Genomic DNA, 27,368 nt, shown 5'->3' on the forward strand with positions numbered 1-27,368 from the left:
TAAAGATATTGCACAGTGCTGGGTAAAAAAAAAAATGGTATGGTGGGACTTCTTCGTGTAACTCCGCACAGTTTTGGAAACAGTAGGTGTAATTGGAGCTCTGCTTCAGTTTCCCACAGCTGGTGAAATTTAGTCACACAGACACACCCTCAGTGATCATTTCTTAAAGACATATCTGCATGTGTGCAAATGTGTATGTAAGCAAAGAACAACCGGGTGCAATATTCCTCTGATCACAATGCTAACCTGAATCGCAAAGAATATCCCAGCCTCCCAAGGTCTATCTTTTGCATTATTTATTTTGTAATAGTAGCAAATCCCCCTGACCCTGCTTTCCATCACTCTCCACTAACCTACCTGCAAGTAGCCTTATTTGTTGCTCATTTATTATTTTTAAATTTTTCATTCTTTTTGTATTTGCACAGTTTGTTGTCTTTTGCACATTAGTTGTCTATCCTGCTGGGTGAAGCCTCTCATTGATTCTATTGTTTTTCTTGTATTTACTATGAATGCCCACAAGAAAATGAATCTGAGGGTTGTACACTGTGACATATACATACGTACTTTTATAATAAATTTACATTCAACTTTGAACTTTCCAAGTTCGACTTCCAAAGTGTAATTCTTCACACTTTTTCCAAACTGAACTCCATCTGCCACTTGTCAGCCCAGTTTAGCCACCTGTCAGCCCTGTCAATGTCCCATTGTAACCAATGACAACCTTTTACAGTGTTCTCAACACCACCAACCTTTGTGCTATCTGAAAACTTACCAACCCACTCTTTCACTTCCTCATGTGAGTCATTTAGAAAAATCCCAAAGAACAGATGACCTATTACAGATCCCTGTGGTACAGCACTAGTCATAGAACTACAGGCAAGAATATGATCCATCTACAACCATCCTGCACAGTTGCACAGGTTGACTCTGTGATTAAGAAGGCAGACGGTGTAGTGGCCTTCATCAATAGTGAAATTAAATTGAGGAGCCGAGAGATAATGTTGCAGCTATATAGGACCCTGGTCAGACACCACTTGGAGTACTGTGCTCAGTTCTGGTCGCCTCACTACAGGAAAGATGTGGAAACCATAGAAAGGGTGCAGAGGAGATTTACAAGGATGTTGCCTGGATTGGGGAACATGCCTTATGAGAATAGTTTGAGTGAATTTGGCCTTTTCTCCTTGGAGTGATGGAGGTGACCTGATAGGGGTGTATAAGATGATGAGAGGCATTGATCGTGTGGATAGTCAGAGGCTTTTTCTCAGGGCTGAAATGGCTGCCATGAGAGGGCACAGGTTTTTGGTGCTTGGGAGTAGGTACAGAGATGTCAGGGGTAAATTTTTTATGGAGAGAGTGGTGAGTACATGGAATGGGCTGCCGGCAATAGTGGTGGAGACGAATACAATAGGGCCTTTTAAGAGACTTTTGGATAGGTACATGGAGTTTAGAAAAATAGAGGGCTATAGGTAACCCTGGTAATTTCTAAGGTAGGGACATGTTTGGCACAACTTTGTGGGCTGAAGAGCCTGTATTGTGCTGTAGATTTTCTATGTTCTATCCTCTGCCTTTTGTGGTAAGCCAATTCCAAATCCCTGCAGCCAAGTTACCCTAGATCCCATGCCTCCTGACTTTCTGAATGAGCTTACCGAGGAAAATCTTGTCAAATGCCTCGCTAAAATCCACTTGTACCACATCGCTGCTCTACCTTTATCAATATGTTTTCTCATTTCTTTGAAAAGGTCAATCAGACCCAAAGTTTCGACCTGCCCTCACAAAGCTAGGCTGACTATCCCTAACCAGGCCATGCATCTCCAAATACTCCTAAATCCTGTCTCTAAGAATTTTCTTTTCTATTTTGTCCGCCATTGATGTAGGTCTCACTGCTCTGTAATTCCCAACGTTTCCCCTATTACCTTTCTTGAACAGAAGAATAACATTTGCCACCTTTCAGTCTTCTGGTACCACTCCAGTGGTCGGTGAGGATGCAAAGATCATCCCCACCAGTGTGGCAACTCCTTCCTCAATTCCCGTATTAACCTGGGGTATCCCATTCTGTCCCAGGGACTTAATCTAATGTTTTTCAGAAGTTCCAACACATTCTCCGTCGTAACTTCAACGTATTCTATCATATAGCCTGTTCTACCCTGACCTCACATTTGTCAAGTTCCTTCTCACCAGTGAATATTGAGGCAAAGTATTCATTAAGAACCTCCTCTACTTCTACAGGCACAATTTTCCTCTTTTATTCTTGATTGGTCCTATCATTACTCTAGTCATCCTCCACTCTTTACATACGTGTAGATTACCTTGGCATTTTCCTTAATCCTACATGCCAAGTCCTTCACATGCCCCCTTCCAGCTCTCCTAAATTCTTTCTTAAGCTCTTTCCTGGCTACCTTATAACTCTTAGGAACCATGTTGGATCTTTTCTTCCTAATCCTCAAGTATGCTTTCTTCCTCTTGACGAAATGTTCCATCTGTCTTGTCATTCATAGTTCCTTCAGTCTCCCATCTTTTCTCTGCCTCAATGGACAAATCTACCCAGAACCACATACAAATGCTCCCTAAACAACCTCCAAATTTCTGTTGTACATTTCCCTGAGAATATCTGTTTCAAATGTAGGCTCCCAAGTACCTGGCTAATAACATCATAATAAAATTAAATACTTTCCTATACCTTGTACTCCTATCCCTGACCAAGGTGGTCATGGAGTTGTGGTCACTGTCTCCAAAATGCACACTGAGAGATCTGTCATCTGACCAAATTTATTGCCTAGTACAAGATCCAAATTGGTCTAGCTAGCCAGCCTGTTCACATGCTGTGTCAGGAATCCTTTCAGGGTACACCTAACACAACCTGCCACATCTAAACCTCTTGCACTAAGGGGAACTCTGCCTGTATTAGGAAAGTTACCTGTGACAACAGCCTTGTTATTTTTGCATCCTTCCAAAATCTACTCTCGGATCTGCTCCTCAGTGTGCCTGTATTGAGGGGGCCTATAGAAAACTCCCAATAGAGTGATGACTCCCTCCTTCCTTCTGACTTCTACCCACACTGGCTTGGTAGATAATTCCTCCATGACATCCTCCTTTACAGGGGTGATACTATCCCTGATTAACAATGCTATGCCCCACCTTTTTACCTACCTTCCTGACCCTTTCAAACCATTTTGAGGGGAGATTTGATAGAGGTATATAAAATTATGATGGGTATAGATAGAGTGAATGCAAGCAGGCTTTTTCCACTGAGGAGAGAAAAAAACCAGAGGACATGAGTTAAGGGTGAAGGGGGAAAAGTTTAAAGGGAACATTGGGGGGGGGGCTTCTTCACAGAGAGTGGTGGGAGTACGGAATGAGCTGCCAGATGAAGTGGTAAATGTGGGCTCACTTTTAACATTAAAGAAAAACTTGGACAGGTACATGGATGAGAGGTGTATGGAGGGATATAGTCCAGATGCAGGTCAGTGGGATTAGGCAGAAAAGTGGTTCGGCACAGCCAAGAAGGGCCAAAAGGCCTGTTTCTGTGCTGTAATGTTCTATAGTTCTAAACCCCGAAACATCCAGCAGCCATTCATGTCCTTGTGACAGACAAGCCTCTGTAATGTCCACAACATCGTAACTCCATATACTGATCCATGCTTCAAGTTCATCTCCCTTGTTCCTTATACCTCTTGCATTAAAGTGGACTCATTTCATTTACCCATCCGACTGACTGCATTTATGCCCTATCCACTGCCTATCCTTCAGCACAGTCACTCTACAGATTATGTTTATCTTTACATTTGAACTAACAATCTAGTTCCCATCTTTCAAGAAATAGCTGCAATTTTAGTGTTTCTTGACCCTGCCCAGTGTATGTCTTTATGGAGTGTAATGATGACATTCCAGAGCTGTGCCCAAGTTTTCTGTTGTATCAGTGGGTCATTAAACAGCCACATAAGTTCACTGAGTAGCTCTAGTGTTTTGCCACGTTCTGACCTTACATATCTGTAAATGTAGCTGACTGCAGACAGATTATTTGAACTCCTGTATGTTGTATAAGAGGGAAAAGATACCAGTCGGGAAGAGCTCCAGTGCAACAGGTGGTGATGTTGAAACATGACGGCAGTAGATGTAGGATTGACAATGTTCACACAATGGCCTCATTCACTCTTTGGTTCGGGGGAAGACCTTGTTGCAATGCCTTTCGAAGGCCAGGAACAGAGTTGAGAGCTTCTAATGTTTATTGGAGGGAAGCACTGTATCCATTTCAAGTTCAATTTTCTTGAAGTTTTTTGTAGTGTAGTGTAGCAGCAGTGAGTGTTCATGTGTGTATGTATATATGTGTGTGTGTGTGTGTGTGTGGAGAGGGGGCGTGTTTACAGTACATCACAGTATCAACATTGACTGAAGACAATTCCAAAAATACTGTAGTGGCATTCATTTATTGAGATACAGTGTGGAATAGCCCTTCCAGCCTCCGATCTGCCCTGCCCAGCAATTCCCCAACCTTAACTCTAGCCTGATCACAGGACAATTTACAATGACCAGTTAACATACCAACTAGTACATCTTTGGTCTGTGGGAGGAAGCCGGAGCACCCGGAAGAAACCCATGTGGACACGGGGAGAACATACAAAACTCCTTACAGGAAGTGGCGGGCATTGAATCCAGATCGCTGGCACTGTAAAGCAATGTGCTGAGCATTGTAGTAGTAATATCAGCAAGGCAAAGGAGCAGATGATTGATTTCAGGAGGAGGAAACCAGAGATCCATGAGCCAGTCCTCAGCAGGAGATCAGAGGTGGAGAAGGTAAGTAACTTTTAATTTCTTGGTGTTATCATTTCAGAGGACATGTCCTGAGCTCAGAATGCAAGTGAATTACTAAGAAAGGACATCAGCACCTCTACTTCCTTAGTGTTTTGCAAAGATTCAGCTTGCCATCTAAAACTTTGACAAACGTCTGTAGGTGTGTAGTGGAAAGTATATGAACTGGTTGTATCTCCACCTGGTATGGAAATGCCCTTGCCCTTGAGTGGAAAATCTTGTGAAATATTCTGGATACGGCCCAGTCCATCACACATCCCTCCCCACCACTGAGCACATCTACACTGCGTTGTTACAAGAGAGCAGCATCCATCATCAGGTACCCCCCCCCCCCCCACCCAGGTTTTGCTTTGTTCTCATTGCTGCCATCAGGAAGAAGTTACAAGAGCCTTGGGACTCACACCACCAGGTTCAGGAACAGTTATTACCCCTCAACCATTAGGCTCTTAAACCAAAGGGGATAACTTCACTTGCTCCATCAACAAACTTTTCCCACAACCTATGGACTCACTTTCAAAAACTCTTCATCGAACTTTCTCAATATGCTTCACTTATTTATTTATTATTATTATTTTTTTTTCTTTTCTATTTGCAGTTTATTGACTTGCACACCAGTTGTCTGCCTGTTGGTGTGGTCTTTCACTGATTCTATTATGGTTAATGAATTTATTGAGTATGCCCACAAGAAAATGTATCTCAGAAAATGACATGTACTTTGATAATAAATTTACTTTGAACTTTGCAACTGTGTGCGAGTGGAGACATAAACTTCAGAAGCTGGAATTTGGAGCAGCACAGTCTGCTGGAGGAACTATAGATTCTGGAGCAGCATCTGTGGGAGGAAAGGGTCTGTCAACATTTTGGGTCAAAACCCTGCATCAGGGCTGAGACTGGGGAGGCAAGATGGCCAGTATAATGAAGAGTGGTGGGACAGGAGTCTGGGGTGATTGCTGGACTGTGGAAGGGTGTACGATGGTAGGGGAGGGGACACAGTGGCAGATGAATGTGAATGATGGAGGAAAACCAAAAGGGGAAAGTGGGGGGGAAGGAAAAAAAGAGGGAGGAAGGTAGCGGAAGTGATGTGAGGATATGTGACAGCTGCTGGAGAGAGATAAGAAGAATCACAGACTGCCTTGCTGGTGGTCCAGAAGCTGTTCTGTTCAGGAGGTCTGGCTTTCTAGCTCCTGTGTAAGAGGGTCTGGAGTAGCCTTGCCAGTCACCCATTCATCCCTTACCAGTCACACTGGTGCAGGTCCCCTCCTTGTCCCACCTCAGCAAGCAATAACCAATGGCTAAATTATGCAGAACACAGCAGAGCACCGCAGTGGTGCGTCTAATGGAGCTGCTGTCTTACAGCTCCAGTGACCCACATTCAGTTTTGATCTCCAATGCTGCCTGAACGGAGTTTGCATGTTCTCCTTGCCACCCTGTGGGTTTCCTCTGAACACACCAGCTTCTTCCCATATTGCAAAGGCACAGGGTTGGTGGTTTATTTGCCCACTGTAAATTGCTCCCGGTGTGTAGGTGTGTGGTAGAACCTGAGAGGAGTTGATGAGGATGCAGAGAGAATGAAAAGGGATTAGCACTGAACTAGTGCAAATCAGCACACTATGGTCAACACAGACTTGATGGGCCAAAGGGTCTGTTTCTGCACTGTCTAACTTTGATTCCATGGCTGTGAGATGTAAGACGCTCTTGCCTGAATGGTACAGACACTGACAGCTCAGCAACTTTGTTGTGTTCTCCACTAAGTTCCCAGCACTGATGTGGTTGTCATTACACCCGTCCTAAAATTATGTTTGCGCTTCGCGTGGAGGCAACAGTTAAATGAGCTGGAGATTGCCCTTGTCACCAACAACCACCTTCACAGCACCGTGGACCCTGAAGGATGACAGGCAGCCATGGCCAAGTCTTTGGAACTACTGGCGCCAGTGGAAAGGCCCGGGCAGACTATAACTTAAATGGGGAGACAATTCAAAATGCAGAGACACCAAGGGACGTGTGTGAGTGCTTGTGCAAGATACCCTAAAGGTTAACCTCCAGGTTGAGCCGGTTGCGAAGAAGGTGAATGCAATGTTGGCATTCATTTCTACAGGTATAAAATATAAGAGCAGGAATGTGATGTTGAGACTCTATAAGGCACTCGTGAGACCACACTTGGAGTATTGTGTGAAGTTTTGGGCTCCTTATTTTAGAAAGGATATATTGACAGTGGAGAGGGTTCAGAGAAAATTCACAAGAATGATTCTAGGAATGAAAGGGTTACCGTATGAGGAATGTCTGGCAGCTCTTGGGCTGTATTCCCTGGAGTTCAGGAGAATGAGGGGGGGATCTCACAGAAATTTCAAATGTTAAAAAGCCTGAACAGATTAGATATGGCAAAGTTATTTCCTATGGTAGGGAATTCTAGGACAAGAGGGCACAACCTCAGGATTGAAGGACATCCTTTTAGAACTGAGATGTTAGAACAGAGAAATTACTTCAGACAGAGGGTGGTAAATCTGTGGAATTTGTTGCCACAAGCAGCTGTGGAGGTAAGTCATTGGGTATATTTAAGGCAGAGGTACTTAGGTTCTTGATTAGCCAGGGCATCAAAGGGTATTGGGTGAAAGCAGGGGAGCGGGGATGACTGGAAGAATTGGATCCACCCATGACTGAATGGTGGAGCAGACTCGATGGGCTGCTCCTATATCTTATGGTCTTATGACCCCTGGGATGGACAAATACCTACTGGAAGTTTCATCCCTCGAGCTGTGAATGGGGGCTGGAATGGTGACATATGCCTACACTTTGAGGAAGTCTGCCTCCCCAGTAACTTAAACAGATCCTGGAGCTGAAAGCAAAGTGAATGAGGTCTCATCCTCCAAAGGAGGGGGTCACCAATAAACCCCCTAATGTAGCTATGGAGGACACCTGATTTCAGCCTGGAATAGTGCTGTGCCTAGGAACCTGAAGGTGATGGAGAGACTGAGCTGAACCAAGTTTGTATGTGAGATCTCAGGAGATCACTGATTTCAGTAATAACCGTCTTGTGGAAGCACTCCTGCAGACAGTTAAAATGAGAGCTTGGCTCCCTGCATAAAGCTTGATGGATGGGGTCCATCCTTTGCTGGTCTCCTGAGATCTGCTTTCCACGGTGAAGGAAGAGACTGTTGCAGATCCACCATGATGTAGATGCACCTCACGTGCTTCTACATTGGCATATCAAATTCCTATTGTAGAATGGCATTCCATGCAGCAAAGCATTTTCAGACAATAGGAAGGTATTGGGCATTTAATATTTTAGTAATATTTGATAATATTGTAACTATTATTTGATTAAGCATTCTTTGTTATTTACATAATTCATTATGGGTAATGTGTAAAAGTATGTGAATGGCATAACGTCATTACACCATCCTGTCATGTGTGCTCCTCACTAAAGTAAAAATGAAATGTACATGTTCTCCCAGGTCCCATCTTTTTCTTTCACTAAATTATGTGTTTTGGAGTCATAAAACATAAAAGATAAGTCAGCCTCAGTGCAAGGCATGTGCAGGATAGACTGTCAGTTTCCAGTCTGGCTATGAATTCATGTTTGGTAGTGACAGCTTTTTTAAGTCGCATTCTACAAGAGCTATAGGTGCTGTGGTAGTTCTCTGCTTGAACAGTGGTTGTCATTTCTTAGACTGCACTCATTAAAAATCTCACGAATGGATCACTTTGGCATTGCTCTACAGCGGTTGACGTCAGTTGACCAACTTTGATGCTGGAAAAATGGCATTAAAGAATTCAAAAATTGTGCAAATGTGAGATATGATAACAGCATCTAAAACCCCATCTGAAACTACTTTACTTCGTGTTAACGCTCCTTTTTTGACATTGTACAAATGAATTTCCAGCTGGAAGAATCCAGACAGTTACAAAAAGTAGTAAAATTCCAGAAATCCACAATGTACTTTTGGGAAACCCTGATGGCTTGACATCCGGACTTACTGTAACCCCATGTGCCCTGCTCTTTTAAATACTCTGTTCCTGTTTCCTGCACACCTTGCAAACTCACTGGTTTCACTGGAAAATTTGCTATGCTTCTGTGTAAAAAGTTGGTGTATGCAGGCTTTCCTACAGTCTGGAAAGTTGACCAGTCCAAGGCCACGGAAGTCCTGAGGGTGTTAGATTATCAGACACACTGTATGAAGAATGAATCTTCCACCTTTCCTAACTCATGGGTTCTTGTCAGACCAAAGTAAGTGCTTTGGTTTTTCCATTCTCCAGCTCTCTTTGCTTGTCTAAGTTACTTCTATACTCCCACACCAACATTGCAGTAGCTCACATATACTATAGCTTCTTATGAAAATATTTATGCATTCTCATTGATGAAACCACCGTTATGGCTCTTTTCTGGTTGTCCAGATATAGGAAGGATGTCATTAAATTGGAAAGGGTGCAGAAAAGATTCACAAGGATGTTGCTGGGACTGCATGCCTTGTTTTATTATTTTGTGCCTTATTATTTATTTAGAGATACAGCACAGTAACAAGCCCTTTTGACCCAATAAGCCCTTGCTGCCCAATTACACCCAAGTGACCAATTATAGTTATTGGTTAATTGTAGCAATTACAGGAAAGGAAAGATTGGATACACTGGTGATTTTTTTCCCTGAATTTTAGAAGACTGAGAGTTGACTTTGCAGAGCTTTGTAAAATCATGAGGGTCCTGGATAAGGTGGACGGTCACATTCTTTTTCCCCGGGTAGTAGAGTCTAAAATTGGAGGGCACAGATTTAAAAGGGAGACCGAGAGAGTCCTCCCGGAGGGTGCAGGTACAGTATACGGGATGAGCTGTCAAAGGAACTGGTAGAGGTAGCTACAATTACAATGTTAAAAAGACACTTAGACAGGTGTATGGATAGGAAAGGTTCAGAGGGAAATGGGACTAACTCGGGTAGATGGCATGAACAAGTTTCGGTAGTAGGGTATGCTTCTGTTGTTTAGCTCTTTGACTGCCATTGATTCAATGTGTATTGTAGAATTAAAACTTCACATGGCCTATCTGGCGTTCACATTCCTCATTTGACCTCTGAGCCCAACAACTTACCTTTGTTAATTTCTCCTGACACAATATGAAGGACAAGCTCCTTGTAGGTGGCTTCAAGCTGTATTACTCCCTCTTCATCTGCAGACACGTATGCTTCATACTCGGGCAGTTCCTGAAAGACAGGCAAGGAGGTCCAGAAGAGAGATTTTAGGGAGCGAACTAGAAAATTGTAAAGAAGGTCCTCTAAGGTAGTAAACTCTGGATTTTTGCCTGTGACACATCTCAGTGAGGGTAAGAAAAGGCTGATTTGGCAGATGAAAGCGTGGCTGAGGAACTGGTGCAGGGGGCAAGGGTTCAGATTTCTCTATCATTTCGATCTCTTCTGGAGAAGGTACAACCTGTACAAAAGGGATAGGTTACAATGGGTTACAATATCCTTGCAGGCTGGTTTGCTAGAGCTGTCTGGGAGAGCTTAAACGAATTTGGCAGGGGTATGGGAACCTGAATAATAGGGCTGAGGATGGGGTAGTTCATTTTCAAACAGAGAAACAGAGGCAGTGTGTAGTGAGACTGCTAGCAAGGAGAGGCTGATGATAGGACAAAATTGCAGACAATGGAACCAATTGCAATGTAAAAGGGGGACAAGGTCAAAAAGGGTGATGAATACAGAACTGAAGATGCTATGTTTGAATGCACACCGTATACAGATTAAAGTCGATGAACTTGTAGTACAGTTACAGATTAGCATGGATGATGATGTGGGTATTACTGCATCATGGTTGAAAGAAAATTATTGTTAGGAGTGTAACATCCAAGGATACACATTGTATTGAAAAGACATCGAATACAGCTCAGCATTTAATACGATCATTCCCACAATTCTGATTGAGAAGTTGCAGAACCTGGGCTTCTGTACCTCTCTCTGCAATTGGATCCTTGACTTCTTAACCAGAAGACCATAATCTGTATGGATTGGTGATAACATCTCCTCCTCGCTGACAATCAGCTCTGGTGCACCTCAGGGGTGTTTGCTTATCCCACTGTTCTACTCTCTATATACACATGACTGTGTGGCTAGGCTTAGCTCAAATATCATCTATAAATTAGCTGACAATACTACCATTGTTGGTAGAATCTCAGATGGTGACAAGAGGGCAAACAGGAGTGAGATATGCCACCTAGTGGAATGGTGTTGCAGCAGTAACCTGGCACTCAACTTCAGTAAGACGAAAGAGCTGATTGTAGACTCCCAGAAGGGTAAGACGAAGAAACACATACCAATCCTCATAGAGGGGCCAGAAGTGGAGAGAGTGAGCAGTTACAAATTCCTGGGTGTCAAGATCTCTGAGGATTTAACCTAGTCCCAGTATATTGATGTAGTTATAAAGAAGGTAAGACAGCGGCTATACTTCATTAGGAGTTTGAAGAGATTTGGTATGTCAACAAATACACTCAAAAACTTCTATAGATGTATCGCGGAGAGTATTCTGACAGGTTGCATCACTGGCTTGTATGGGGGGGGGGGCTACTGCATAGCAACGAAAGAAGCTGCTGAGGGTGGTAAACTTAGTCAGCTCCATCTTGAGTACTGGCTTACAAAGTACCCAGGACATCTTCAAGGAGCGGTGTCTCAGAAAGGCAGCGTCCTTTATTAAGGACCTCCGGCACCCAGGGCATGCCCCTTTCTCACTGTTACCATCAGGTAGGAGGTACAGAAGACTGAAGGCACATATCAGCAATTCAAGAACAACTTCTTCCCCTCTACCATCAGATTCCTAAATGGACGTTGAACCCTTGGACACTACCTCACTTTTTTAATATATAGTATTTCTGTTTTTGCACAACTTTTTAATCTATTCAAAATACATATACTGTAATTGATTTAGTTATTTACTTATTATTATATATTTTTTTACTTCTATATTACGTACTGCATTGAACTGCTGCTGCTAAGTTAACAAATTTCACGTCATATGACGGTGATAATAAACCTGATTCTGATTCTGACAGGTAGGCAGAGGGGCTGGGATGGCTCTCAGTAAAAAAAAATATGAAATCCAATTCTTAAAAAGAGGTGACATAGGATTAGAAGGTGTAGAATCCTTGTGGGTAGAGCTCAGAAACTGCAAGGGTAAAAAGACCTTGATGGGAGTTTTCTTTACAGACCCCCAACCAGCAGCAAAAATGTGGTCTACAAGTTACAACAGGAGATGGAAAAGACATGTCAAGAGGGCAATGTTATGATGGTGATGGGGGGATTTCAATATGCAGGTAGATAGGGATAATCAGGTTGGTGCTGGATCCCAAAATGCCTATGGGTGGTTTTTTAGAACAGCTTGTGGTTGAGCCCACAGGGATCAGCTATCCTGGATTGGATTTTGTGCACTTCTGGTCAAGATGGCTCCTGTGTCCAACCCTCCTTCTGTCGTCATCTGGATAGATCATGAAACCATATATATCACTTCTTATATGTCTTTTGCATTTGTTTTTCATCCTGAATGTGATTCGGGAACTGTTGAAGCTTGTGGCATGGAGATCGTTTGGGCGTTTTAGCACTCTGAAGCTTTTAAGAGGAATCTGGGAGGCAGAGGCAGCCTGTGCGAACCTCGTGGCGAGAAGGCTGTGGGGGTTGCGAGTCCATATTCGACTCCATTTCGCCGATTAAAGCTTGCATTGGTCGCCGATTAAAGAGACGAGGGAGAGTGAAACATGAAGGCAAATGCAGAAGGTGAGTGCCAGCTGCCCGCTTTCTGATCGCTGGTGAAATCGCTCTGCTGCCAGACGGGAGAGTGTGCTTTGATCGCTGGTGAGATCACTCTGATACAGAGAGGGGAGATTGCCTTTAAATCACTGGTGAAATCGCTCACTCCTTTCCCTCTCCAGAGAAAGTTACCCAGGTTTTCTACATTTTGGATATGGACTTGGACTATAGACTTTTTTTTCCAGTCTTATAGTTTGATATATTGTGTTTTTTCACCTGATCTTTCTCTGTTTTTTTGTGTGCAGTCTTTGGGAGATTTGTGGGTCAATGTGCCTGTTCCATTTTTGTTTGTTGTTTTGTGCAGGGAAGAGGGATTTGACGGTTGATGATTGTGCTGCCGTTCTTTTCTTTCTTGGTTTTGTGGCCATCTGGAGAAGAAGAACTCAGAGTTGTACACTTTGATAATAAATGAAGTTTTGAACCAGAATTGATTAGAGAGCTTAAGGTAAAGTAACCTTTAGGAGACAGTGATCATAATATGAGATAATTCACCCTGCAATTTGAGTAGGAGAAGCTAAAATCAGACGTATCAGTATTACTGTAGAGTAAAGGGAAATACAAAGCCAAAGAGAAGAGCTAGCCAAAGTTGATTAGAAGGGAACACTAGCAGGGATGATGGCAGAGCAGCAATGGCTGGAGTTCCTGGAAGCAATTTGGAAGGCACATCATAGATACGTCCCAAAAAAGTATTCTAGTGGCAGAATTGTGAAACCGTGTCTAACAAGAGAAGTCAAAGCCATCATAAAAACTAAAGAAAGAGCATATAATAGAGCAAAGATTAGCAGGAAGTTAGAGGATTTGGAAACTTTTAAAAACCAACAGAACACAACTAAAAAGTCTTAAAGAGTGAAAAGCTGGAATACAAAGGTAAGCTAACCAATAATATTAAAGAGGATAACAAAAGTTTCTCCAGATATATAAAGCACAAAAGAGAGGCAAGAGTAGATATCAGATCACAGGAAAATGATACTGATGAGGTAGGAATGGGGTCAAGGAAATGGCAGACAAATTGAATAAATATTTTGCATTCAGTTTTCACTGTGGAAGATACTGGCAGTATACCAGATGTTCAAGAGTGTCAGGGAACAGAAGTGAGCGAAATTGCCATTACTTGTAAGAAGGGGCTTGTGAAACTGAAAAGTCTGAAGGTAGATAAGTCACCTGGACCAGATGGTCTATGCCTCAGGATTCTGAAAGAGGAGGCAGAAGAGATTGTGGAGGCATTTGTAGTAATCTTTGAAGAATCAGTAGATTCTGGCATAGTTCCAGAGGACTGGGAAATTGCAACTGTCACTCCGCTCTTGAAGAAGGGAGAGAGGCAGGAGAAAATTTCTAACTGGAGAGAAAATTCAACATTTTGAGGTGCGAGGAGGCTTGGGAGTCCTCATGCAGAATTCAAAAGTTAATTTGCAGGCTGATTCAGTGGTGAGGAAGGCAAATGCAATGTTAACATTTATTTTGAGACATCTAGAATATAAAAGCAAGGATGTAATGTTGATGCCTATGAGACACTGGTGAGGCCTCACATCGAGTATTGTGAGCAGTTTTGAGCCCCTTATCTATGAAAGGATTTACTGACATTGGAGAGGATTCAAGGAAGGTTCATGAAAATCGATTCTGGGATTGAAAGGCTTATCATATGAGGAGCGTTTGATGTCTCCGGGCATGTACTCACTGGAATTCAGAAGAATGAGGGGTGATCTCAAACCTATCGAATGTTGGAAGGCCTCAGTAGATTAGATGTGGTGAGGATGTTTCCTATGGTGGGGGAGTCTAAGACTAGAGGACACAACCTCAGAATAGGGGAACGTCCATTTAGAACAGAGATGAGCAAGAATTTCTTCAGCCAGAGAGTGTCGAATCTATCGAATCCATTGCCACAGGTGTCTGTGGAGGCCAAGTCATTGAGTATATTTAAGGCAGAAGTTGATAGGTTCTTGACTAGTCAGGGCATGATGGGATATGGGGAGAAGGCAAGAGATTGGGGCTGAGAGGGAGAGCGATCTGCCATGATCAAATGTCAGAGCAGGCGATGAGCCAAATGTCGTAACTCTGCTCGTATATCTTACGGTCTTGTAAATAATTGAAGATCTCCCATAGATCTTGCTTATGAAAACTATTTTGCTTATGAAAATTTAAGACAACATAATGTATAGCATAGTGTGTAATAGAGAGGTGGAGAAAGATAAATGAATTGAATTAAATAGACAAGGAGTGTTGACTTGGTGCTTGTTTATAACTGCACAAGCACTAGACTAGTTAATGTACGATATATTACTTTGCTGCTAAAGTAAACCCATATGTAGCTCAGCATGGCCCTCTAATGTCAAGTGGTCCTTGTTAAAGTGAGAGCTACTGAGCAGACAGTTTTAATTCTCTAGCTATTCCGGGAGATTGGAAAATCTTTAAAGAGTTACTGCAATTCCTGCAATTTTTACACACCTTTTCGCATTTTGAAACATGATTAACAGTGCAGAAGCAGAATGCTACAGAAGGGATTCCACCATCTGCTCCTGTCCTGTACATACGTACAAGAAAGTTTGCATCTGTATAAAATAAGCTGTGGCTGCCACTTTAAGCAGGACACAAATGTGATTTATTTGACATCAGAACATTGGGTTGTTCAGGTGCTTTCCCTTCCCCCTTGGTACCTAGGACAGCAGACAGCACTGCGGTGCCACGTGATTGACCATCGCCAGAGATGTGAAACCGTTACTCACCGGTTTGCAAACGGGTTCCAGCGACTTGAGGACAAACGGGAGGAAAAGTTCCAGGAGAGTGTCCCGAACAAACTGGCGCACGGCCGCATTGCTGTCAGAGTCAAACTTCTACAGTGGAAAGACCAAAAGGCAAGTCGCAATCTCAGTGAGGCTGAGTCCTCAGAAACAGGGGTTACCACCTTCTCAAGTTCTGCCATCTCCAGCAGTGAAGTGTCATAGTTACATGAGACTGGACGACCTGCATGTCACCCTTATACTGGTTCTCACACTCACTCACATTAAAGTTACACGTGCCTCACACCAGCACTGTGTAGCACATACCTCATGCTCAGTCTGTTACTCGTTCTTCCCTCTCACACTGGTACAAGTCACTTTCTCACATTGTGCATCACATACCCTTCCTTCTCACCATGCCGCTTTTTGACACAACATTCTCTCACACATCGACACACATCCTTCACTTTCAGGTATCTCGCACACAGTTACACTTATTTACCCATACAATGCCCAGTCGGCCCTTCTGGCGCTTTGAGTCCCGATTAACCCTAACCTAATCACGGGACACATAGCACACAGAACCACCAGTGTGTGGACAGGCCCTGGTGCTTGTGAATCAGATCCCCAGCTGTGGGTAAATAGCCCCACTGCCTTGTGGACAGCCTCAGGAGAGACAAAGATTACAGGAATAAATCCAATGGAGCTGGACGTCACTGAACATCCTTCCAAACATAAATCCATGAATCAATCTCTGTCTCTCAATTTCTCTCTCTTCCCCCCTGACTCTCTCTCTCACTCCCCCACACCCTCACTCCCTCTGTATATTCTCTCTCTCTCTCTCTCTCTCTCCCTCCCCTCCCCCCTTTTTCAGTCTCCCCTTCTCTCATGTACCTTCAGTACGAGGGCCCTGGTATTATCAAGGTGCTGGCTGGTTTCTCCGGGGTGACTGATGGGTGGCTGCATTGAAGTGAGCATGTGCTGAAAGGTGTAAATCGCATCTTCCATCAACTGTGAGTGGAGAAGGAGAGGATGCAATGTTGAAAGAGGCTATACACTTGGTGGATCATCAGCGTTCACATCAGAATCACAACACAACCAGCAATACAAGCATCAGAGCAGCAAAATGGAGCCACAAGAGACTGAAGTTGTTGGAATCTGGAGTGAAAATAAAGACGCCAGAAAAACCCAGCAAGTAAGGCAGCATCTATGGAGGGAAATGGATAGTAGACGTTTCGGGTTGAGACCCTTCAGATTCCATCATCTGCAGCCCTTTGCCACTCCCCAGCTTCTGATACTACTTCCACTCTCCCCCTTCCATCGGCCTATCACCCTTCCCTTATCTGGATCCACCCATCACTTGCCAGCTTTTGTTCCAACACCACCCCCCCACCCCCATACTGGCTATCTCCTCACTATCCTTCAATCCAATTCAAGTGTGTATATGCATGTCTGTACGTATTTGACAGACTGCATTGGTGTCTTTGTGCATGTACGTTGGCATTTTCCTGCCACAGTGTGTTTGTGTATGTGCACATGCATTTGTCTGTGTGTGTGTGAGTGTGTGTGTGTGTGTTTTCCCGGCCTGGTGACAGCTCTGCACCTGTTGGACAATGTTTTGAGCTCGATGCATCAGGAAATGGACGCCACAGAAAGAGAACCGAGGCCCCACTTCGCTCAGGTATTGTTCCAGCTCTTCAGTCTTCTTGTAGCAGTGATGCATCTGGACCGAGTGATATGGTAAAACCAGGAGCTGGCTGCAGACCTGCAGAAGTGAAAAACTTCAGTGGACTGAACATGACGGAACAGACTTGCAGCTCAGAGAGATCAGAAGCATACAGCTCTTCACAATAAGATGAAGCAGTACTCTGTGGACATGGAAAGTTAAATCGCAGGGGATCCAGGGAGAGCTAGTTAATTGGATACACAATTGGCTTGCTGTGGGAGGCAGTTGTACAAGAGTTAGTGAGGCCACATTTGTAATATTGTGTTTAGTTTTGGTTACGGGAAAGATGCCACTGAACTGGAAAAGAACGTGGGAGGAGAATTATGAGGATGTTACCAAGACTCATGGGACTGAGTCATAGAAAGAGGATGAGCATGTTGGGACTTTATTCCTTGGAGCACAGGAAAATGAGGGTTGAATGCACAAAGTCTTTTTCCCCAAGGTTGAAGAATCAAGAACTAGAGCATACAGTTTCAGAGTGAGAGGAGATATTTGAGGAATCTAAGAAGCAATGTTTTCACACAGAAGGTGGTCCATGTAGGGAACAAGCTGCCAGAAGAAATGGTTATGGCAGATACAAAACAATATTTTAAAAGCCAATTGGATAAATAACTAGAGGGCTATGGGCAGCTTAGGTGGGAATTTTGGTTGGCATAAACCACAAACGAGAAAATCTGGAGATGCTGGAAATCCATCGAAAACACATAAAATGCTGGAGGAATTCAGCTGGCCAAGCAGCATCTGGGAAAAGAGTAGGCAGTCGATGTTTCGGGCTGGGACCCTTCACTGGTCCTGATGAAGGGTCTTGGCCTGAAACGTTGACTCTTTATTCTTTTCCATAGATGCTGCCTGGCCTGCTTAGCTCCCCCAGCATTTGCCATGTTCGCTTGAAGGAGTTGTTTCTATGCTCCATTACTCTATGTCGAAGGATTGGGAGAGGAAAGGACAGACAGAGTTCAATCTAGACAAGGGTGAGATACTGTACATAGGAAGGTCAAATTAAAGAGGAATGTATTCCCTAGGAGCATTGATTCACAGGGGGATCTTGGGATGCATATTCATAGCTATTTAAAAGCAGGGTGGTAAAAATAGCATATGGCATACTGGCTCGCCTTAATCAATCAGGGTACTGAGTATCAAGTTGGCAAATCATATTATAGAACCTTTGGTTCTGCCACATTGTATACACTTCTGGTCACCACACATGAGGAAGGATGTGAAGGGTTTAGAAAGGGAGCAGAAGAGGCTCACCAGGGCATTACCTGAATAGAAGTGCGTAGCGATAGGAAGAGATTGGATCATCTTCTCTGAAGTGTCAGAGACTGAGAGGAGACCTGACAAAATGTTATAAAGCTTTGAGAGGTAAAGATAAGATAGATGGAGACTTAGTCCTGAATGCTGAAAGGCGTAGGTTTAAGGTGAGTGAGGGGATGCTTGGCAGTGATTTTTCAGGTGTTTTTTTTTACACACAAGGAGTGTTAGGTGGCTGGAAAGGTGATAGAAACATTGTTTAAGAGGCATTCAAACAAACTGAGGAACAGGTCAGGAATGAAGAGTTAGAGACGGTGTGTGGTCAGGTGTGTTTAGTATAGATTGATGTCATGACAGTCTGTTAAGTCAATTTGGGGTTATGTCTGGTGGTGGATCCTGTGCTGCTTATATTGTTTATGCTTTATACATCTTAAAATGCCCTGGTTCTCTGTGCAGGTGTATCTCCATATCTCAGTCCTGATCTGTATTTTGGCACTATACGTCAAGACTGACTAGTCCAATCCTTCAGAAAGAACTAAAAGCATGGCTTGGAACTTAGGACATATCTTCTAAACAAAGCTTTACGCCAAAGCATGGAAAAATATCGCCTCAATATCGAAGGGTTTTCATTTTCATGAGGTAGCCACATGGGGTTTTAACAGGCCACTCACTCACATGACCAGGAACTAGATGCAGATTGACAATGGATCCAACGTGAGCAGACCCAGCAAAGTTGGTTGGTAGATTGGTCACTCTGAGTTTCTCCCAGTTTGTAAGAAAGTGGAAGCTGATGGGAATGTGGGAATAGATGATAGGGAAAACCAGTGGGATTACTCCATGAGTGGGAATAGAATCAAATGGCCCCCTTTGATTTTAAGGAAATATGGAAGAGAAGTTCCTTTGAACTGAGTACCCAGGACATGTATGTCTCTGACATCACAAACAATGCCCTCAGTGATCAGCAGTTACCCTAGACCTGTATCCCAGTGAGCCAATAAAATGCAGCTCAGAAATCCCTCACCCTACATTCCCAGATCCCTAGGAACATCTCAACTGCTTGCTGACTAAAGAGTACACAAAAGGGATCTGTACCTGGGCCAGTGTCGAGCTGTTCTCTCCATTCTTCACCTTACTGATCACCTCACTAACTTCCTCTGAGAAGAGTCTTCGAGTCTCCCCAAGGGCAGTGGCCATGGAACCCGCCACCAGCTCCTGTACCGGTCTGAGCTGGGGCCGAACCTCATCTCGGCAAAAGCAGCGCACTCGCTCCCCCAGCGAAGCTGTGAAGAAAACACTTGTCACCACTGCTCAGGCCCAAACCCCTCCCTCCTCCCATTTCGGCACCACACAAACAGCCACTACCCCAATCTGAGCTCTGCCCTTCTCTCAGCAAGACCAGAATCCTATACCCACCTCATTCCCGGTTCTAGTCCAGCCCCAACCCCTCCCTTTTCTACACTGGATCAGCGATGATCTCACTGAATGGTGGAGCAGGTTTGATGAGCCAGATGACCTACCCCTACAATGCCTTACAGTATGTCTCATTCCCACAGAAACTCTGGACACAGAGATACAATACACATGGGTTCTTCCTCCCTGCTGGCTGGTGGCATAGTGGCATCAGTGCTGGACTTCGGAATGAAGGCTCCCGAGTTTGAATCCCTTGCACGCTCTCCATCCGTGCTGGGTTGAGTGTCAAGCTACAACTCGACCTCGTAAAAATAAGAAAGGCTGCTAAAAAAAAACGCCGTCATGATGGCATCCCAATGACTCGGTCATAAGGTATATGACCGATGAGAAGGTCCCAATTAAGGGCCTTCTTCTTCTTCCCCAGAGATACATCTCCTGAAGGACACACCAGGGTTCCTCCCCAGGGATATTTTTTCTGTAAAGGACTCATTTCCAAGGTACACCCCCTGTTCCTCCGAGATGTTCCTCCCGAGATGCTCCCGGTACACACGGGCTTTTCTTTGAACGCTCTCCTCCTTCCCCAAAGAGACACTGTTCTCAGATACCATCTCTCCCCCCAACCCCAGGACACAGATAGACTCACTGTACAAGTGGCCCTCCCTCTCAGACCACCTCCGGACACACAGGACCCCACCAGGGTTACGTGCTCTGCAGCACAGTCCAACCATGGGCAAGATCTGTTGAGCTTCCCACTGCCAACAACTCTTCCAAGTTTAATTCCTGTATTATCCTGGGGCTTCCTACATAGGCTGAGATTAGTGTACTTTCCATACCTGGCTGGGATAAGTCTGGATTGGACATTAACTTTCTCCTCACTTCTCCGTTGAATCAAATATCACCATGGACGCAGCACACAAGGCCTTGGATCAGATGGAGCTCCCAAAGCCAAGACTGCTGGAAATTCTTGGGCAAGTTGTTCAAGGATATGGAGCAGTATTGAGTAAGTGTACAGTTCAGCCAAATTCTTAATGAAGAGCATTTTCACTTAGTCCTGAGGTCAGTGACTTGGTGGGGTCAGTGACCACGTTAGGGTCAGACTGAGATCAGTGACCTGGGTGGGAATGTAGGGCAGTGACCTTGGTGGGAACGTAGGTCAGTGACCTTGGTAGGGTCAGTGACCACGTTAGGGTCAGACTGAGATCAGTGACCTGGGTGGGAACGTAGGTCAGTGACTTGGTGGGAACGTAGGGCAGTGACCTTGGTGGGGTCAGTGACCACGTTAGGGTCAGACTGAGATCAGTGACCTGGGTGGGAACGTAGGTCAGTGACTTGGTGGGAACGTCGGGCAGTGACCTTGGTGGGGTCAGTGACCACGTTAGGGTCAAACTGAGATCAGTGACCTTGGTGGGAATGTAGGGCAGTGACCTTGGTGGGGTCAGTGACCACATTAGGGTCAAACTGAGATCAGTGACCTTGGTGGGAATGTAGGGCAGTGACCTTGGTGGGGTCAGTGACCACATTAGGGTCAGACTGAGATCAGTGACCTGGGTGGGAACATAGTTCAGTGACTTGGTGGGAACGTAGGTCAGTGACCTTGGTGGGGTCAGTGACCACGTTAGGGTCAAACTGAGATCAGTGACCTGGGTGGGAACGTAGGTCAGTGACTTGGTGGGAACGTAGGTCAGTGACCTTGGTGGGGTCAGTGACCACATTAGGGTCAAACTGAGATCAGTGACCTTGGTGGGAATGTAGGGCAGTGACCTTGGTGGGGTCAGTGACCACATTAGGGTCAGACTGAGATCAGTGACCTGGGTGGGAACATAGTTCAGTGACTTGGTGGGAACGTAGGTCAGTGACCTTGGTGGGGTCAGTGACCACATTAGGGTCAAACTGAGATCAGTGACCTTGGTGGGAATGTAGGGCAGTGACCTTGGTGGGGTCAGTGACCACATTAGGGTCAGACTGAGATCAGTGACCTTGGTGGGAACGTAGGTCAGTGACTTGGTGGGAATGTAGGGCAGTGACCTTGGTGGGGTCAGTGACCACATTAGGGTCAGACTGAGATCAGTGACCTTGGTGGGAACGTAGGTCAGTGACTTTGGTGGGGTCAGTGACCACGTTAGGGTCAGACTGAGATCAGTGACCTGGGTGGGAACGTAGGGCAGTGACTTGGTGGGAACGTAGGGCAGTGACCTTGGTGGGGTCAGTGACCACATTAGGGTCAGCCTGAGATCAGTGACCTTGGTGGGGCCAGATGTCAGTAACCAGGCTCAGTCTCCACCCTGCGTCCGCTCTCACACAGCGACCCTGCCTGGAGTTTTTACCTTGGATCTTCTCCACGAGCTGCTTCTTGGCGGTGAGGATTTGGTTGAAGTCGGGTCGGACTGTCCTCTCCAGCCGCTGCCTCTGCTCTTCGTACTCTCCAAGTAGAGCCGGGAACTCCGCAGAGACCTGAGCCTCCACCACCGCATACATGTCCCCCAGCATCTGTAGAACACAGGCGTCAGATCCCTCTAGGATTCCTGTAACGTCGCGACAAGCTTCACACAGGCCGACCATTTGGCCCAACTGCTCTGTACTTGTGCCTGGATTTCACATGAGTCCCTCCCTTCCCTCTTTACCTAAATCATTCAGTGTATCATTCCTTTGTTATCCATTTTCCCCAAAATGGGAATACACGTTGAAACCACTTGCTTAGTAAAGCTTCTCCTATTTGGAGAACCAATCAATTTGACTGATGTACATTGAAACAAACAGAAAAATGTGTCATTTGTGCCACAGTCTAGTGCTTAGCGCGACACTATTACAGCTCGGGGCATTGGAGTTCAGAGTTCAGTTCTGATGCCCCTTTTAAGAAGTCTCTGTACTTTCTCCCGGCAGAATGCATGGGTTTTCCCCAGTTTCCTCCCACATTCCGGAGGCGTACCAGGTAGGTTACTTGGTTATTGTAACTTGTCCTGCTGTGATTAGGTTAGGGGTTAATTGGGTTTGTCGGTGGGGCTGCTTGGCACAGCTGTGTGCTGCCTCGCCAAATATAATAAAATAAATCGAATCAGCGAAGATGCTGCTGGGCAGCCGACAAGTGTCGGAGGAAACCAGAGCACTTGGAGGAAATCTACACCATCACAGGGAGAAAGTGCAAACTCCTTACAGAAAGTTGGCAGGAATCAAACCCTGATCTTACAGATGGTGTGGTTTACCATTACACTACCATGTTGCCCCCTAAGCTCGAGTCAAAGAAATTAGATCCTTGACTTGAAACATTAACTCTGTTTCCCTCCCTGCAACTGCTGCCTGGCTTGCTGAGTGTATCCAGCACCTCCTGTTTATATTTCAGATATCTAGTATCTTCAGTTTTTGTTTTAATTTTCAATAATACATTCTAATTAGAGTCATTTATCTTGGTTATGGTTTTTCCCCACAAGTGGAAGCTTGTCTGCATTGATTCAGTATAAACCCTCTGTAGTCTAAAAGGAGCTCAAATAGGTTACCCTACAGTCTAAACCAAGTGTTTGATCTTCACCAATAGGTAGAACTGCCTACTCTTGTACCATCCTTTTCTACCAGGCCTTCTCTCAATTTATTGGTGGAGGTGAGATCAGTAAAGATGTTTGTGGTATATCAATACTTCAGCCTAATTATTAATTTATTGAGACGCAGTGGAACAGGCTCTTCCAACCCTTCAGGACAATGCCCTGTGACCCCCGATTTAACCCTAGCCTAATCACAGGACCCAATAACCCACCAACTACTACATCTTTGGAACCGGAGCACACGAACGTACAAACTCCTTACAGGCAGTGCCAGGATTTGAACCCGGGTCGCTGGTACTGTAAAGCATTGTGCTAACCACTACACTACCATGCACCCCAGGTTTGAGCTCGAGAGTAAGCAAGCCGGAGGTTGACCACGGGGTAAGTTTCCTGCATTCGGTGAGCACTCGCGTGGCTTTTTCCCTTGGCATTTTCCAATGGGGTAATGTGTTGGTTGTTTAGTATTTTGTGGAATGCACTGTAGGTCACTTCTCCTGGTCTGGTCATGAGAGAGAGCTGTGCTACCTCTTCCTTGATGAGCAGTTGACTCACACTTCATCAAGGAATGACGTGACAGTATTAGACCATAAGATTCTGGAGCAGAATTAGGCCATTTGGCCCATCGAGCCTGCTCTGCCATTTCATTATGGCTGATCCAATTTTCCTCTCAGCTCCAATCTCCCGCCTTCACCCCATATTTCTTCATACTCTGACCAATCAAGAATCCATCAACCTCTGCATTAAATATACATAAAGACTTGGCCTCCACAGATGCTTGTGGCAAAGAATTCCACAGATTCACCACCCTCTGGCTAAAGAAAGTCCTCTTCATCTCCATTATAAAAGGACGTCCCTTTATTCTGAGGCTGCGTCTTCTGGTCTTAAATTCTCCCACCATAGGAAACATCCTCTCCACATCCACTCTATCAAGGCCTTTCACCATTCGATAGGTTTCAATGAGGTCACCCCTCTTTCTTCTAATTCCAGTGACTACAGGCCCAGAGCCATCTAATGCTCTTCCTATGACGAGTCATTCAATACTGGAATCATTTTTGTGAGCCCTCTCCAGTTTCAGCACATCCTTCCTAAGGTAAGGGGCCCCAAAACTGCTCCCAGTACTCCAAGTGAGTACTCACTTTTGCTTTGTAAAGTTTCAACGTTATTCTAAAGAGTACGAGGGTGACTGTAGATGAATCTGGAGTAGAAATTAAACATTTGGAGGAATTCAGTGGGTTAAGCAGCATGTGTGGGGTAAGGGAACCGTCAACATTTTGATCCAAGACATTGACAACCTTTCCCCTCCCCCCCCCCACACACACTGATACAATGCAAGGGGGCCACGGTAGCAGAGCAATTAGTGTGATGTTATTACAGCACGTAACGTCAGAGTTCAGATTTCAGCTCTGTATGTCCTCCCCGTGGTATGCATGCATTTCTTCTGGATGCTCCAGTTTTCTCACACAGTCTAAAGACGTAGAAACGTAGAAAATAGGTGCAGGAGTAGGCCATTCGGCCCTTCGAGCCTGCACCACCATTCAGTATGATCATGGCTGACCATCCAACTTAGAACCCTGTACCTGCTTTCTCTCCATACCCCCTGATCCCTTTAGCCACAAGGGCCATATCTAACTTCCTCTTAAATATAGCCAATGAACTGGCCTCAACTGTTTCCTGTGGCAGAGAATTCCACAGATTCACCACTCTCCGTGTGAAGAAGTTTTTCCTCATCTCAGTCCTAAAAGGCTTCCCTTTTATCCTTAAACTGTGACCCCTTGTTCTGGACTTCCCCAACATCGGAAACAATCTTCTTGCATCTAGCCTGTCCAATCCCTTTAGAATTTTATACATTTCAATAAGATCCCCCCCTCAATCTTCTAAATTCCAGTGAGTATAAGCCCAGTCGATCTAGTCTTTCTTCCTATGAAAGGCCTGCCATCCCAGGAATCAATCTGGTGAACCTTCTCTGTACTCCCTCTATGGCAAGAATATCTTTCCTCAGATTAGGGGACCAAAACCGCACACAATATTCTAGGCGCAGTCTCACCAAGGCCTTGTACAATTGCAATAGAACCTCCCTGCTCCTGTACTCAAATCCTTTTGCTATGAATGCCAACATACCATTTGCCTTTTTCACCGCCTGCTGTACCCGCATGCCCACCTTCAATGACTGGTGTACAATGACACCCAGGTCTCGTTGCATCTCCCCTTTTCCTAATCGGCCACCATTCAGATAATAATCTGTTTTCCTGTTCTTGCAACCAAAATGGATAACCTCACATTTATCCACATTAAATTGCATCTGCCATGAATTTGCCCACTCACCTAACCTATCCAAGTCACCCTGCATCCTCTTAGCATCCTCCTCACAGCTAACACCGCTGCCCAGCTTTGTGTCATCTGCAAACTTGGAGAAGCTGCATTTAATTCCCTCATCTAAATTATTAATATATATTGTAAACAACTGGGGTCCCAGCACTGAGCCTTGCGGTACCCCACTAGTCACTGCCTGCCAATCTGAAAAGGTCCCATTTACTCCCACTCTTTGCTTCCTGTCTCTATAGAACCAATTCTCTATTCACATCAATACCATACCCACAATACCATGTGCTTTAAGTTTGCACACTAATCTCCTGTGTGGGACCTTGTCAAAAGCCTTCTGAAAATCTAAATATACCACATCCACTGGCTCTCCCCTATCCACTCTACTAGTTACATCTTCAAAAAATTCAATAAGATTCATCAGACATGATTTTCCTTTCACAAATCCATGCTGACTTTGTCCGATGATTTCACCTCTTTCCAAATGTGCTGTTATCACATCTTTGATAACTGACTCTAGCATTTTCCCCACCACAGATGTCAGACTAACCGGTCTATAATTCCCCAGTTTCTCTCTCCCTCCTTTTTTAAAAAGTGGGGTTACATTAGCCACCCTCCAATCCTCAGGAACTAATCCAGAATCTAAGGAGTTTTGAAAAATCATCACTAATGCATCCACTATTTCTTGGACTACTTCCTTAAGCACTCTGGGATGCAGACCATCTGGCCCTGGGGATTTATCTGCCTTTAATCCCTTCAATTTACTTAACACCACTTCCCTACTAACATGTATTTCCCTCAGTTCCTCCATCTCACTAGACCCTCAGTCCCTTAATATTTCTGGAAGATTATTTATGTCCTCCTTAGTGAAGACAGAACCAAAGTAGTTATTCAATTGGTCTGCCATGTTTTTGTTCCCTATGATCAATTCACCTGTTTCTGACTGTGAATCTACAAGACCTACATTTGTCTTGACCAATCTTTTTCTTTTCACGTATCTATAAAAGCTTTTACAATCAGTTTTTATGTCCCCTGCCAGCTTTCTCTCATAATCTTTTTTCCCTTTCCTAATTAAGCCCTTTGTCCTCCTCTGCTGGTCTCTGAATTTCTCCCAGTCCTCAGGTGTGCCGCTTTTTTTTATTGCTAATTTATATGTTTCTTCTTTGGACTTGATGCTATCCCTAATTTCCCTTGTCAGCCACAGGTGCACTACCTTCCCTGGTTTATTCTTTTGCCAAACAGGGATGAACGATTGTTGTAGTTCATCCATGTGATCTTTAAATGCTTGCCATTGCATATCCACCGTCAACCCTTTAAATATTATTTGCCAGTCTATCTTAGCTAATTCACATCTCATACCTTCAAAGTTACCCTTCTTTCAGTTCAGAACCTTTGTTTCTGAATTAACTATGTCACGCTCCATCTTAATGAAGAATTCCACCATATTATGGTCACTCTTACCCAAGGGGCCTCGAACAACAAGATTGCTAATTAACCCTTCCTCATTGCTCAATACCCAATCTAGAATGGCCTGCTCTCTAGCTGGTTCCTCGACATGTTGGTTCAGAAAATCATCCCACATACATTCCAAGAAATCCTCTTCCTCAGCACCCTTACCAATTTGGTTCACCTAATCTATATGTGGATTGAAGTCACTCATTATAACTGTTCCTTTATTGCATGCAGTTTCCTGTTTAATGCCATCCCCAACCTCACTACTACTGTTAGGTGGCCTGTACACAACTCCCACCAGCGTTTTCTGCCCCTTAGTGTTATGCAGCTCTGCCCATATCGATTCCACATCCTCCAGGCTAATGTCCTTCCTTTCTATT

General features: G+C 44.5%; 1 protein-coding gene across 2 annotated transcripts in view; it reads right to left on the reverse strand.

Annotated features, from left to right (window-relative positions):
* The window catches only part of LOC132406460 (protein Niban 2-like), a 174,572-nt gene that overhangs the window by 768 nt on the left and 146,436 nt on the right, over positions 1-27,368 (reverse strand). Inside the window, exons 11-16 of one of the 2 annotated variants that reach the window (XM_059992174.1) lie at positions 22,009-22,171; positions 19,367-19,554; positions 16,901-17,062; positions 16,192-16,308; positions 15,304-15,411; positions 9,883-9,994 (exon numbers count right to left, since the gene is read on the reverse strand). In XM_059992174.1, the coding sequence (XP_059848157.1) occupies positions 9,883-9,994; positions 15,304-15,411; positions 16,192-16,308; positions 16,901-17,062; positions 19,367-19,554; positions 22,009-22,171 (850 nt within the window). The remainder of the gene's footprint in view (positions 1-9,882; positions 9,995-15,303; positions 15,412-16,191; positions 16,309-16,900; positions 17,063-19,366; positions 19,555-22,008; positions 22,172-27,368) is intronic. The other variant, XM_059992175.1, reaches the window with a different exon arrangement.

The sequence above is a fragment of the Hypanus sabinus genome, chromosome 16 (genome assembly GCF_030144855.1).
Source record: "Hypanus sabinus isolate sHypSab1 chromosome 16, sHypSab1.hap1, whole genome shotgun sequence".
Taxonomy (NCBI): domain Eukaryota; kingdom Metazoa; phylum Chordata; class Chondrichthyes; order Myliobatiformes; family Dasyatidae; genus Hypanus; species Hypanus sabinus.